The 15,792-nt window shown below is 34.0% G+C and overlaps 1 protein-coding gene across 1 annotated transcript in view; it reads left to right on the forward strand.

Moving 5' to 3' along the window:
• pcsk6 (proprotein convertase subtilisin/kexin type 6) overlaps positions 1–15,792 on the forward strand; it is a 50,094-nt gene that overhangs the window by 12,890 nt on the left and 21,412 nt on the right. The window contains exons 3-7 of the mRNA XM_016236117.1: positions 2,520–2,708; positions 8,058–8,194; positions 9,480–9,656; positions 10,861–10,963; positions 15,364–15,560. Coding sequence (XP_016091603.1) covers positions 2,520–2,708; positions 8,058–8,194; positions 9,480–9,656; positions 10,861–10,963; positions 15,364–15,560 — 803 coding nt within the window. The remainder of the gene's footprint in view (positions 1–2,519; positions 2,709–8,057; positions 8,195–9,479; positions 9,657–10,860; positions 10,964–15,363; positions 15,561–15,792) is intronic.

Consider the following 15,792-nt stretch of genomic DNA (forward strand, 5'->3'; position numbering starts at 1 on the left):
ATTCGGTCTCTCACAGTTGAGGTGTACCTACGATGAAAATTACAGATCTCTCCATTCTTTGTAAGTGGGAAAACTTGAAAAATCGGCAGTGTATCAAATACTTATTTGCCCAACTGTATATATATATATATATTTTTTTCCCCCTCTATTTCTATTTAGCTTTAATTTATTATTATTTCATACTTTTTCCTTCATTTTCAGTATTATTATTTAGATTTATATTTATTTTAAATGTATTTTATTTTAAATAATAAATTAATAATATTTTAATATATTTATCTATTAATATTTTATTAAATATTTTCGTATATTATTCAATAAATCGTAGCAAATTTTTATGTATATTTTGAAATATTTTTTAAAGATATATCTAACAACTGTTTGTTTTTTTTTCTGTGCGAGTTGAAACCCAGGGAAATGCCTGGTCTCCATATGGATGCCGTTTCCCACCGTGTTCCAGCTGAAACTTTCACCTCAAGCTGTCCTGTTAAATTGAAGAGGCGCAGCCTTCCATTTTAAGCATGTTTTCCTTTGAATGTCAGTCTCGAGATTGAAACGAGGCTGTAGCGTAATCTCCACCTATAGCGAATTTCTGGGTGATGCTGCTTCTGAACGTGTGCTAAATAATGGCTCAGACCTCAAGTGACTAATTTAGCTGCCATCTGTGCGCTGTTGTTTATCAGCACAGCCATAAACCGGTGCAGCCGCCATTATAAAGCCTTTGAAACGGTGTCACTCCCAAGGAAAAAAGTCTTTAATATCCAAAACGAGAATAGATGATCCCGCAGCTTAATGAGCCATGAAACGACATTGTGGAAGAGTAAATATGACAATGTGTGTGCTTGGTTTTATTATTTTTCACACTATTAAGGGGAAGGTTATGTGTAACACAGACATTCTGATGCTTACGATGTGATTTAAATGATTTGGGTTGGAATAAAATCAACGGGTCAGGCAATTTAATACTTCTTTATTACTTTTTTATTTTAGCTTAACAATCCCCATTAGGGGTGTGATTGACGTTCTAGCTGCACAAAGGATTATGGGAAATGTAGTTTAGTCGCTTTATAAACCAGTAGTGTTGTTTTTCCAGATTTATTGCTATTCTTCATGAAAGTACACAAGATGTATTAAATCTATATACATATTTATATATTATTTTTATTCAATGTTTTTAAGATGTATACTTGAGTATATTACAACTATAACATATAAAAATGATGTATTTACGTTACACGTGTCATGGAGAGAATGCATTTTCTGCGTTGCAAGTTATCATTTATTCGTCCTCGTGTCGTTCATATTATATTTTTCCTTTTGTGAAACTTTTTCATGCATTGAACGTGGATGTTGATATTCATTGCCAAGCTGTATAAAAGAGCAAAAATGCAGCATAAAAGTCATCAATCAGCTATAATGGAGTTCATATGGAGATTAATAAACATAAATTTCTACTTGCATCTCACACAAAGCTATCATTTGACTTCAGAATACATGAAATAGAGCGCATGAGTTTTAAGGCCTATTTTTATGCCAGTGTTTTTATATAAAATAATAATAATAACAATGTGTAATTGAGATAGTATTATAGTTTTTATTACGTTTTTATTTTTATATTTTCATTTTAATTTTTAGTTAGTTTTATATATTTTGATATGCTTTTAGTTTTAATTCACTATAAAATCCCTGACTTTAAGTTTTGTTTAATTTGATTTAATTTTGCTTAAAGTTTCTTTTATTTCAAGTTTATTTTTGGTTTTGGTTTTATTTTTATTTATTTATTTATCTGTTATATCCCTGGTTTATGGTACATTTATAGTGTTATTTTACCTTTTTGACAGTATAAATTACCATCCACTTATTTAATTCATACTTTCCTTTTAAAAAATATGCTTCCCTTTAAAAATAGGAGACATCTAGTGTCTGAAAGCTTTTTACAATGTTTTTAAAATCAGTAACTATTTATTATCTATACTTTCATATGTGACCCTGCACCACAAAACCAGTCATAAGGGCCACTTTTTGAAACTGAAACTTATACATAAATACTCTTTCCATTGATGTATGGTACTGTTAGGATAGAACAATATTTGGTCGAGATACAACTATTTGAAAATCTGGAATCTGAATCTTAATATTGAGAAAATCATCTTTAAAGTTGTCCAAATGAAGTTCTTAGCAATGCATATTACTAATCAAAAATTAAGTTTTATTATATTTACAGTAGGAAATGTACAAAATATCTTCATGGAACATGATCTTTACTTAATATCCTAATGATTTTTGGCATAAAAGAAAAATCTATATTTTTGACCCATACAATGTATTGTTGGCTATTGCTACAAATATACCCCAGCGACTTAAGACTGGTTTTATGGTCCAGGGTCACATATAACCTGATGTTTTTTTAATCCGTGTTTCGTATGATATACACACATCTTGACAGCCTAATCAGCCTAACAGATCTGTGTTTTACATTCGGACCCGTTCTCCGCTGACCCCCTTGGATCCTCCTGCAGGTACATTCGAGCAGATCAGAAGCTGAACGCCAGCATCTCGAGCAGCGGCTGCAGCGATCAGCCCGATCAGCAGGTGGTGTTTCTGGAGCACGTGGTGGTGCGCGTCCTCATCGTCCACCCGCGCAGAGGAGACCTGGAGATCAGCCTCGTATCCCCCTCAGGGACGCGATCACAGCTGCTGGCTCAGAGGTGATACAGAACACACCAGCACATAACAACCACTTTATAGTTTTAGTGGCTTCTGCCTTTTATCGGCTGGATTGTGGCGAGAGGACAGGAAATGATGAAAGAGTTTGATCTTGCATCATCCGCTTGAGCACTGCAGCTCATTGCGATAGAGAAGAAAGTGCGCCAAGCACCAGCGTGTTTCTTTAAATTTATATCTGTTTTTAAGAAAGCACATCATACAACAAGCACTTTGTTTTCTCATACAAAGATGTTAAACTGGATGACTTCAGAAGTCTTTCAATATAGCACACAGGTTGTTTAGGTTGTCTTTTATGGTGCTTTCACTTGTAGTGTCCAATAACTTGGGTTTCCCTCATAGAAACACTAATGTGGTAATATGCTGCTTTTACAGTAGTGTATTCTAGAGGAGTCCACACAGGCTGATGGGGTCTGATCTGGCTGCGCTGGTTTCTGTCACACAAGAAGCTTCGTGCTGTCAATCACGCAGAGGTTTGATATCCTCTCTGCTGGTCCTGGTTTTCCCGCACGGTTATGAGCACTGAGAGATCCTGAGCATCATTCTCATAACCCTCATGAATAAAACTCTCACACGCTTCTGCACAGCACCCAAATCTTACCGAGGACCAGAACGTACATCGTACATAAGTAAACAAAAATGTCAACAAAATGAAATATATCAAATAATTTCAAGTATTTTAGCATAAGGCTGCAACATAAATAATGTGGTCCGAATAATTTCTGAATGCACTAGTCATTTAATTGTGTTTAATTTAATTTTGGAGGATTTTACACAACATTTAATGGGAGAAATATGTCTCTTTAGACATTTGAATGATAAAAATGTAACTGAAATCAAATCTAAAAGTATGTAATACAAAATGTTAAAAACTTAACGTATTTTCTGAATGCACTTTATTTATTTTTTTCTATTATTACAGTTATTGTTTGGAATCTTGCATAGTTTTGTTCTTGGTTTTGGAGGATATTACACAAATTATATTGGGGGGGAAAATGTGAAGCTACCAGTGTCATTAAAAAGTCAATCAAATCAAATATGTAAAATAATTTTAAGCATTTTAGCATTAGGCTGCAGCATAAAATCTGAAGAAAAAACTATTAAGGTTTATTTGATTTAAAAGTTTTTTACTTGTTTATTTCTAAAAAATCTTGCATAGTTTTATTCATGGATTGGAGGATATCACACAACTGTTTCTTCTGGGAAATGTGGCTCTTCAGACATGAAATGCCAAGAATGCCACTAAAATCAAACATGCAGCATGTAAGGCTTTAAGTTATTTTATAAGACTGCAACATAACAAAATGTGAAAAAATGAATGGGTCTTAATACTTTTTGAATGGACTTTATTTATTTATTATTATGAATCTTGCGTTTCCCCCAACTTATATGGCTCTTCAGACATTTAGATGTCAAAAAAGTCACTAAAATCAAATGTATAAAGTAATTTTAAGTATTTTAGCATAATTCTACAATATAAAATATGAAACATAATAAGATCTGAGCACTTTCTGAATGCACTATTATTTATTTGTATGTTTGTTTGTTTTTTCTTTCTATTATTACAGTTATTATTTTAAATCTTAAATATTTTTGTTCCTTGGTTTTGGAGGATATTACACAACTTTTAGTTTTGCAAGATATTACATTGGCGGAAATGTGGCTCTTCAGACTTTTAAATGGCAAAAATATCACTCAAATCAAATGTATAAAATAATTTAAAGTATTTTAGCATAAGGCTGCAACATAACAAAATCTGGAAAAAAAATCTGTATACTTTGAATACACTGTATTTTAATTAATTCATTTATATATTTATAAAAAGCTTGCATAGTTTTGTTCATGGTTTGGAGGATGTCTCACAACCTTTTTTTTTTTTTTGAAGGAAACGTGTCTCTTCAAAAATGTTTGGCAAAATAAAATGCCAGAGCCGTCTTCTGTCCGTAACAACTCGTTTGTCTTCATGAACGTCCCTCCATTCTCAGTCCTCCACAGAAAGCGTATTGTTTTGACGTTCCATGTCTTATTTAACGCGTGGAGACGGAAGAGCTGTCAAAATCCTCCCCTGCACAAACATCTCCCACTGCGCGTCTGCTTTTGTGATAACAGACGTGACAGCCTAATGGGGCTTCCCGCGTTCAGAGAGCATTTATTAACGGCCACCGGTCGCCCCGAGTGCTGCTCTCTCACCCCGGCCATTCAGCGCTGAGAGTCGCATTGTGGAGTCAATGGAGCGTCATCTGTATAACGCCTGCGAATTGCCAGGAAAGACATTTGCCTTGAATTATGGGGAGGGATGCAGTGGTCGGGACCTCCCTTCAGCTAATTTATTCAACATGCACGCTGCCAGAGCCAAACGCAGGTCAGGAGTTTTAGTGGCTTCTGCCTTTTATCGGCTGGATTGTGGCGAGAGGACAGGAAATGATGAAAGAGTTTGATCTTGCATCATCCGCTTGAGCACTGCAGCTCATTGCGATAGAGAAGAAAGTGCGCCAAGCACCAGCGTGTTTCTTTAAATTTATATCTGTTTTTAAGAAAGCACATCATACAACAAGCACTTTGTTTTCTCATACAAAGATGTTAAACTGGATGACTTCAGAAGTCTTTCAATATAGCACACAGGTTGTTTAGGTTGTCTTTTATGGTGCTTTCACTTGTAGTGTCCAAGAACTTGAGTTTCCCTCATAGAAACACTAATGTGGTAATATGCTGCTTTTACAGTAGTGTATTCTAGAGGAGTCCACACAGGCTGATGGGGTCTGATCTGGCTGCGCTGGTTTCTGTCACACAAGAAGCTTCGTGCAACATAACAAAATGTGAAAAAATGAATGGGTCTTAATACTTTTTGAACGGACTTTATTTATTTATTATTATGAATCTTGCGTTTCCCCCAACTTATATGGCTCTTCAGACATTTAGATGTCAAAAAAGTCACTAAAATCAAATGTATAAAGTAATTTTAAGTATTTTAGCATAATTCTACAATATAAAATATGAAACATAATAAGATATGAGCACTTTCTGAATGCACTATTATTTATTTGTATGTTTGTTTGTTTTTTCTTTCTATTATTACAGTTATTATTTTAAATCTTAAATATTTTTGTTCCTTGGTTTTGGAGGATATTACACAACTTTTAGTTTTGCAAGATATTACATTGGCGGAAATGTGGCTCTTCAGACTTTTAAATGGCAAAAATATCACTCAAATCAAATGTATAAAATAATTTAAAGTATTTTAGCATAAGGCTGCAACATAACAAAATCTGGAAAAAAAATCTGTATACTTTGAATACACTGTATTTTAATTAATTCATTTATATATTTATAAAAAGCTTGCATAGTTTTGTTCATGGTTTGGAGGATGTCTCACAACCTTTTTTTTTTTTTTGAAGGAAACGTGTCTCTTCAAAAATGTTTGGCAAAATAAAATGCCAGAGCCGTCTTCTGTCCGTAACAACTCGTTTGTCTTCATGAACGTCCCTCCATTCTCAGTCCTCCACAGAAAGCGTATTGTTTTGACGTTCCATGTCTTATTTAACGCGTGGAGACGGAAGAGCTGTCAAAATCCTCCCCTGCACAAACATCTCCCACTGCGCGTCTGCTTTTGTGATAACAGACGTGACAGCCTAATGGGGCTTCCCGCGTTCAGAGAGCATTTATTAACGGCCACCGGTCGCCCCGAGTGCTGCTCTCTCACCCCGGCCATTCAGCGCTGAGAGTCGCATTGTGGAGTCAATGGAGCGTCATCTGTATAACACCTGCGAATTGCCAGGAAAGACATTTGCCTTGAATTATGGGGAGGGATGCAGTGGTCGGGACCTCCCTTCAGCTAATTTATTCAACATGCACGCTGCCAGAGCCAAACGCAGGTCAGATTTACCATCTCGCAGACGCCTCGTTTGGTGGCTGGAGAAGAAAGCGCACAGATGTAATGTGCAAAATAAAATACTGCCCAAGCCTGTTCAGAAAAGTTCAGAAACGGCGGCTTTGCAAAGCTCTCATTAGTGGTGTGATTGTGGACGGAGCTCAAGGGGTGGAGTGTTTTATCAGTATGAGGTCAGGTCAAATGCTGGGTTAAATACAACCCAGTGCTGGGTAAAATAAGGAGAAACCCAGCAATTGGGTTGTTTTGACCCAGCGGTTGTGTTAAATGTTTAACCCAACCTTCTGGGTAGTAACCCAACCCCTGGGTCAAAACAACCCAATTGCTGGGTTTGTCCCTATTTTGCCCAGCACTGGGTTGTATTTAACCCAGCATTTTTTAGAGTGTAGCTTTTAGTAATTAATTTTGGTTGTAGGTAATGCATTAGTTAATGTTTGTTAATGGAATGAAGGTTACAGAAATAATCATAGATGGATGCTGTTATGCATTTATTTTGGTATTTCTCTTTTGTTGTTTTATACACAATAATTTGGCAGATAAGTCTATCTGCATTAAAAATGCCCATAAAAATAGGGTTAGTACACTCTAAAAAATGCTGGGTTGTTTCAACCCAATGTTGGGTCAAATATGGACTAACCCAACTGTTGGGTTAAAAAGATCATTTAAAAATGTAACCAAAATTTAACCCAACAGTTGGGTTAGTCCATATTTGACCCAACATTGGGTTGAAACAACCCAGCATTTTTTAGAGTGTATGAAGGAATAACGGATAATCTCCTAGCAGAAAGTTATAATATCATATTTAATTGTTATGCTTTACCCTAAAGCCTGAAAAAGTATTTATGTTTGTCTTATATTTATTTGAAGGAAAATCTGGTAATGGATCAATTTAATAGATCAGGGTGTGTAGAAATTTGCTAGATTTTTTAATTATTTAATTAATTATAAAAAAGCCTGAAAAATGATTATTAGTAGTAGTAGTAGTATGATTAGTATATTTTTTTTCTTTAAGGCAAATCTGTATGGTTAAAGGTCTATGAATCATATTGCATATACAGTATATGGTTCTGTTGTTTATTTGTGTGTTGTTGATAGAATAGAGCCACGCCCCTTTTATTCTCATTGAATATCTTGTTTCACTCTGAAATACTTTAAATGGATAACCAAAAATGATCAATTCTGTCATTTACTCACCCTCGTGTCATTCCAAATCACATTAGTTAGAAACAGTTCATTTAATCACTTTAGTTTGTTAGTAAAGTTTTACGCTTTAGTTGGTTAATTTAGCATCTATTATTGAGGAGGTTCAGATTCTTTTGAGAGATCGTCACTGTGAATAACAAGCAGTTACTGGTGATGCAGCGTAACACATGACTTTGTGTTGTCTTATCGCCTTATTTTCATTATTCTCTCGGAAGCGTTGACCTCTGTTTCTTCTGTCTTCCAGATTGTTTGATAACTCCAACGAGGGCTTCAGGAACTGGGAGTTCATGACGGTTCATTGCTGGGGGGAGAGAGCGGAGGGCACGTGGACGCTGGAGATTTCAGACTCGCCGTCTCAGCTGCGTAACCCTGAGGTGTTGGGTAAGGAATGGAGGAATGAGGTTCAGACCAGCATCATGCTCAATATGCTTCCAGTGTAGACAGCATAACATCAGTGTGCTGCAGTGCCAATCATGTCCAGTCTAGACATAATATAAACATCTGACTTAAATATCTGACTGTATTCCCAAATTCAGAGCCTAATTATATTCAATATAAAGCTCAATATGAAGTTGAATTTGATTGTCCCTTCAATACTACTTTGCTTTCACACTGTATTTAGTTTTGCACCATTCTGCACATGTGAAATGCTCTCACCATTCACTACTTCTTATAAAACTAGTATTTTTTTATTTTATTTTTATATTTTTTATATATTTGTTTATTTATTTTTTTTTATTTTAGATTTCATTGTTATAATTTTATTTTGTGCTTTTTAATATTACAGAATATTTCATTTTATTATTTAAATTGTATTTATTTTTATTATGCATTTAATTTTTATATTTTTATTTAATTTAATTTTAGATTTCATTATTTTGTTTTACTATTTATGTATTTTTATTTTTTTTATTTCTATTTTTATTTAATTTTAATATTTGAATTTTCTTTTTTAATTCTGTTAAAAATATTTATATTAAATAATTATCTTTTTAATAATTATCTTAATTTTTTATTATTTAAAATTGAGTCTTATTGTAATTTTCTTTTTTATTTTTATCATTGTTATTTTATAATTTTTATTAAAAAATAATGTTTATTTAATTCAATTAAATGTATTTTAAAAGATATTTCATATAATATTTTATTTATAATTATTGTATTTTTTTATTATTATGAATATTTTTATTTTATTTGACTGTTTCGGAAATCGCTTTGACTCTCAGTACTACATGTAGTAATTGTAGCTTTACTTTTTACATCATGTTTTGCAAAAAAGGAACCAATAAAACGTATAACATATTACACTGGCTGTGTTCTTAAAACCTATAAGCTAATTTTCTTACTTCACAGGCAGCTGAGTTCTATGTCCGCATCCTAATCGAAATTAATTCTCATTAGCAGACCTAGATGGACATTTTCCCACATTTTCTACACTGATTTCTTCTTTTTAGCTTAATTGGAATTGTTTGCGTTCATGTACTTGCATCAATTATGTTGCTGTCTGACATGAATGACATTTTTGCTTATTGCAAACCTTTGAGTCCTGCTGCAGATCATCCTGTGCTCTTTCTCGTCAGGATTTGATGTGATTCATTGGAATGCATAGCAGAAGTTTCTTTGTCCCTCCTCATGGCTTGGTGTCTTGCTCTTTCTTCTCTGTCAGGTAAGCTGAAGGAGTGGACACTAATCCTTCACGGCACGACTGAGCACCCCTACCAATCCCAGAGTTCCCAGCACTCGCACTCACTGGAGATTCCCACAGCAGGCAAGGAGCTGAAAAACCCAGATTCTGTGCCAGGAGCCCCTGAGCATGAAGAGGAGGAAGAGGAGGAATATAATGGTACTCACAGTAATACCTAAACAAGTTCAAAAGTTTGGGGTCGGTGAGAGTTTTTTAAATTTTTTAATCTTATGTTCACCAAAGCTGCATTTATTTGATCAAAAATACAGTAAAAACAGTGAAATATTATTATGATTTAAAATAGCCTTTCTCTATTGTAATATATTGTCAAATATAATTTATTCCTGTGATCAAAGCTGTATTTTCAGCATCATTCCTCCAGTCTTCAGTGTCACGTGATCCTTCAGAAATCATTCTAATATGCTGATTTGCTGCTCAAGAAACATTATCTTATTATCATCAATGTTGAGAACAGTTGTGCTGCTTGATATTTTTGAGTAAACATAATTTTTTCACGATTTATTGATAAATAGAAAGTTTAAAAACAGGATGTATTTGAAATAGAAATCATTATAAATGTCTTTACAGTCACTTTTGATCAATTTAATGCATCTTTGCTGAATGAAAGTGTTTATTTGATTAAAAATCGTACTAACCCCAAACTTCTGAACGGTAGTGTATATTTAAAAATGTATTTTAAACTCTTTACAAATGAGAAGAAGCACGCACAAGGATCAGGTGATGTATCCTGGACATTTAGTTTATTAATGGTTCAAAATATAAGCCAAACAAATATGAGCTACATAAAAATGTCTTAATATTGAAGCGAAATATTTTTTCCAAAATTCTCGAACTCTTGATAGGATTTTGATGTGACTCAGTTTTAATAAATAGTATGATAAAATTAATACTGTATGTATTTTATATATAAATATGATGGTAACTGTTGCTTGTTGATAGTGTAAAATAAACGATGACTTCAACCTGGAAACCATGTAAACAACTGAAACATAAATGCACGTTAGACATATATTACTTTTGCATTATCGACACACTATTATCCTGTTTAATGCTGTAAAGCTACTTTGACACAATCTGTATCTTATAAATAAAGGTGGCTTGACTTGACTACTTACTGTAAAAATGTAGACAACCTTTTATTCCTTGTCCAAAAGTGATCCTCTATATCAACCTTATGAGATTTATTATTCTGATAAACCTGGCATACCTGAACATTGTTAACTCTTTGATGACTTGGTTATGTTCCTCATTTGCAAGTCGCTTTGAATCAGAGTGTCTGTTAAATGAATAAATATAGATGTTATATTATCTACTGCATCTGTGGTTTGTGACTGTACTTCAGGTCCGTGTCATCCTGAATGTGGAGATCAGGGCTGCGACGGACCAGATGCCGATCACTGCCTCAACTGCATTCACTTCAGTCTGGGCAGCCTCAAGGCCGGCAGGTACCAGAATGATATCTGACCCTAGAGCACAAAAGCAGTCTTAAGTCGCTGGGGTATATTTGTAGCAATAGCCAAAAATACACTGTATGGGTCAAAATGATAGATTTTTCTTTTATGCCAAAAATCATTAGGATATTAAGTAAAGATCATGTTCCATGAAGATATTTGTAAATGTCCTACCGTAAATATATCAAAACTTAATTTTTGATTAGTAATATGCATTGCTAAGAACTTCATTTGGACAACTTTAAAGGCAATTTTCAGATTTTTTTTGTACCCTCAGATTCCAGATTTTCAAATAGTTGTATCTCAGCTAAATATTGTCCTATCCTAACAAACCATACATCAATGGAAAGCTTATTTATTTGGCTTGGTGTCTTGCTCTTTCTTCTCTGTCAGGTAAGCTGAAGGAGTGGACACTAATCCTTCACGGCACGACTGAGCACCCCTACCAATCCCAGAGTTCCCAGCACTCGCACTCACTGGAGATTCCCACAGCAGGCAAGGAGCTGAAAAACCCAGATTCTGTGCCAGGAGCCCCTGAGCATGAAGAGGAGGAAGAGGAGGAATATAATGGTACTCACAGTAATACCTAAACAAGTTCAAAAGTTTGGGGTCGGTGAGAGTTTTTTAAATTTTTTAATCTTATGTTCACCAAAGCTGCATTTATTTGATCAAAAATACAGTAAAAACAGTGAAATATTATTATGATTTAAAATAGCCTTTCTCTATTGTAATATATTGTCAAATATAATTTATTCCTGTGATCAAAGCTGTATTTTCAGCATCATTCCTCCAGTCTTCAGTGTCACGTGATCCTTCAGAAATCATTCTAATATGCTGATTTGCTGCTCAAGAAACATTATCTTATTATCATCAATGTTGAGAACAGTTGTGCTGCTTGATATTTTTGAGTAAACATAATTTTTTCACGATTTATTGATAAATAGAAAGTTTAAAAACAGGATGTATTTGAAATAGAAATCATTATAAATGTCTTTACAGTCACTTTTGATCAATTTAATGCATCTTTGCTGAATGAAAGTGTTTATTTGATTAAAAATCGTACTAACCCCAAACTTCTGAACGGTAGTGTATATTTAAAAATGTATTTTAAACTCTTTACAAATGAGAAGAAGCACGCACAAGGATCAGGTGATGTATCCTGGACATTTAGTTTATTAATGGTTCAAAATATAAGCCAAACAAATATGAGCTACATAAAAATGTCTTAATATTGAAGCGAAATATTTTTTCCAAAATTCTCGAACTCTTGATAGGATTTTGATGTGACTCAGTTTTAATAAATAGTATGATAAAATTAATACTGTATGTATTTTATATATAAATATGATGGTAACTGTTGCTTGTTGATAGTGTAAAATAAACGATGACTTCAACCTGGAAACCATGTAAACAACTGAAACATAAATGCACGTTAGACATATATTACTTTTGCATTATCGACACACTATTATCCTGTTTAATGCTGTAAAGCTACTTTGACACAATCTGTATCTTATAAATAAAGGTGGCTTGACTTGACTACTTACTGTAAAAATGTAGACAACCTTTTATTCCTTGTCCAAAAGTGATCCTCTATATCAACCTTATGAGATTTATTATTCTGATAAACCTGGCATACCTGAACATTGTTAACTCTTTGATGACTTGGTTATGTTCCTCATTTGCAAGTCGCTTTGAATCAGAGTGTCTGTTAAATGAATAAATATAGATGTTATATTATCTACTGCATCTGTGGTTTGTGACTGTACTTCAGGTCCGTGTCATCCTGAATGTGGAGATCAGGGCTGCGACGGACCAGATGCCGATCACTGCCTCAACTGCATTCACTTCAGTCTGGGCAGCCTCAAGGCCGGCAGGTACCAGAATGATATCTGACCCTAGAGCACAAAAGCAGTCTTAAGTCGCTGGGGTATATTTGTAGCAATAGCCAAAAATACACTGTATGGGTCAAAATGATAGATTTTTCTTTTATGCCAAAAATCATTAGGATATTAAGTAAAGATCATGTTCCATGAAGATATTTGTAAATGTCCTACCGTAAATATATCAAAACTTAATTTTTGATTAGTAATATGCATTGCTAAGAACTTCATTTGGACAACTTTAAAGGCAATTTTCAGATTTTTTTTGTACCCTCAGATTCCAGATTTTCAAATAGTTGTATCTCAGCTAAATATTGTCCTATCCTAACAAACCATACATCAATGGAAAGCTTATTTATTCAGCTTTCAGATTATGTACAAATCTCAATTTTGAAAAATGTACAGTTATGGCTGGTTTTGTGGTCCAGAGTCACATATTTCAACTCTGAATCGGTTTAGTGTTAACAGATAGTGAATGGCGGTATGTCCAAAATCACAGTATGAGTTTTTTGTTTTTTGCTCTGTAGGATTGTTATAGTTGACTAAAAATAAACCATAAAAAAATATATAAAATAAAAACATTTTCATTATTTGAAAAAAATAAAATAAAATTACATTTGAAATGTGAACTTGCCAAGGAAACATTTCATATTTTCATTTAGTTTAACTTGATGTTATAATTAAAACTAAAACTGAAATAAAAATTTACGACGTGTTTAAAATGACGAAAAAACTAATTCAAAATATTAATAAAAACTATAATAGTATCTTAATGATAATAGCACTGCTGCCCTCTTGCCCATTAAAAGTATCTAAACTTACTTTAATAAATGTACTTAAACAAAATTGTGTAAGATATTATGAGATATTAATGAGGGAGGGGTTTTTTATCTTCGTTTTTTCCCTGCAGGGTTATTATAGTATTATAGTGTACTGCAACTAAAACCATAAAATACATGTTCATTATTTCAAATAAAATAAACTTTAACTGAATCAAAATAAAATATTAGAAATTTAGTTTAACTTTAACTTGAAAACTAAAACTGAAATAATAATAAACAACCATGTAGACGTATTCAAAAAAAACATATAAAATGACAAAATTACGCAAAAAAAAAATTTACTAAAACTTTTAACTAGAATTCAAATGAAAATATAAAAATAAAAACTTGTTCAAAATATTAAGTGTTAAAAAACGGAGTATCTCAATGATATTAAAATAACAATGTTGTCCTATTTCTCATTAAAAATATCTGAACTTTAATAAATGTATGTATTTATAGTAACATATGTACAGTGGGGCAAAAAAGTATTTAGTCAGCCACCAATTGTGCAAGTTCTCCCACTTAAAAAGATGAGAGAGGTCTGTAATTTTCATCATAGGTATACCTCAACTATGAGAGACAAAATGAGAAAAAAAATCCAGAAAATCACATTGTAGGATTTTTAAAGAATTAATTGGTAAATTCCTCGGTAAAATAAGTATTTGGTCACCTACAAACAAGCAAGATTTCTGGCTCTCACAGACCTGTAACTTCTTCTTTAAGAGGCTCCTCTGTCCTCCACTCGTTACCTGTATTAATGGCATCTGTTTGAACTTGTTATCAGTATAAAAGACACCTGTCCACAACCTCAAACAGTCACACTCCAAACTCCACCATGGCCAAGACCAAAGAGCTGTCAAAGGACACCAACAAAGTATTGAGATGAAATTTTGTTATTGACCAAATACTTATTTTCCACCCTAATTTGCAAATAAATTCTTTAAAAATCCTACAATGTGATTTTCTGGATTTTTTCTTCTCATTTTGTCTCTCATAGTTGAGGTATACCTATGATGAAAATTACAGGCCTCTCTCTTCTTTTTAAGTGGGAGAACTTGCACAATTGGTGGCTGACTAAATACTTTTTTTCCCCACTGTATATTATATTATATATTTATAAAAACTTGATTATAAAACGGGTAGTTCCGGTCCTTGATTCTGATTGGTTGAGCCGCGTTCGAAACAGTTGTAAATTACTCTATAAACACACACCTTTGTTTACTTTGTGTGTTTCTCGGAAACCACTTTGTTGCAACCACAACTATTTCTGATGAACTACATTGTTTGGTGGAAGAATACTGTTTTTATTAATATCATTACATTTTATTTGCTCTGTTTTATTTTGTGAAACCGTACTACGTATATGGAATAACCGTTTTATAAAAGCAATAAGCCCCGTGAAGCCGTGGTTTACAGTGAATTTATAACAGCTAAGGGGGTTTTAGGCACTCCGCTTTACGTCCTGCCTAACAACGCCCCTTAGCTGTTATAAATTCACTGTAAACCACGGCTTCACGGGGCTTATTGCTTTTATAAGTATACTTAAAATGGTGTAAAATATTAGATATCATGTATCTTATATTGTATACAGTATATTGAGTATAGTAAAGTCTGTTTTGCTTTTCTCATCGTCGAAGAGATTTATGCTTCAACTTCTCTTCACGTGTGTCTCTTGTCCTCTTCACAGGACGTGTGTTAGTCACTGTCCTCTGGGTTATTTCGAGGACGGAGAGGCCCGCAGATGTCGCCGCTGTCACCGAGGCTGTGAGAAGTGTGTGGCTCGCAGGCCGAACGAGTGCCGCTCCTGCCGGAGAGGGCTTTACTTCGACTCGAAGGAGAGCACCTGTGTGGAGACCTGTCCCGTCGGCTACTTCCACGACGACGGTGAGTCCAACGGAGAGGAGACGTCCACTGATGCATTATTGAGCTGAAGTTTCTATATCACCATATGCAGCTAGTCAGTACCGTCGCAAGGGCTGTGCCAAGTGTGCGACCGCACAGGGCCTCGCACCTCTAGAGGGCCTCGCTCCCGGCCTGCATTTTATGTTGTTCATGTCTAATTTTTATTACTGTTTTTCCACCCATTTTGTCCTTTAAAAGACTAAAATAGTCATAG

The sequence above is a fragment of the Sinocyclocheilus grahami genome, unplaced genomic scaffold, assembly GCF_001515645.1.
Source record: "Sinocyclocheilus grahami isolate Dianchi unplaced genomic scaffold, SAMN03320097.WGS_v1.1 scaffold481.1, whole genome shotgun sequence".
NCBI classification, from domain to species: Eukaryota; Metazoa; Chordata; class Actinopteri; order Cypriniformes; family Cyprinidae; genus Sinocyclocheilus; species Sinocyclocheilus grahami.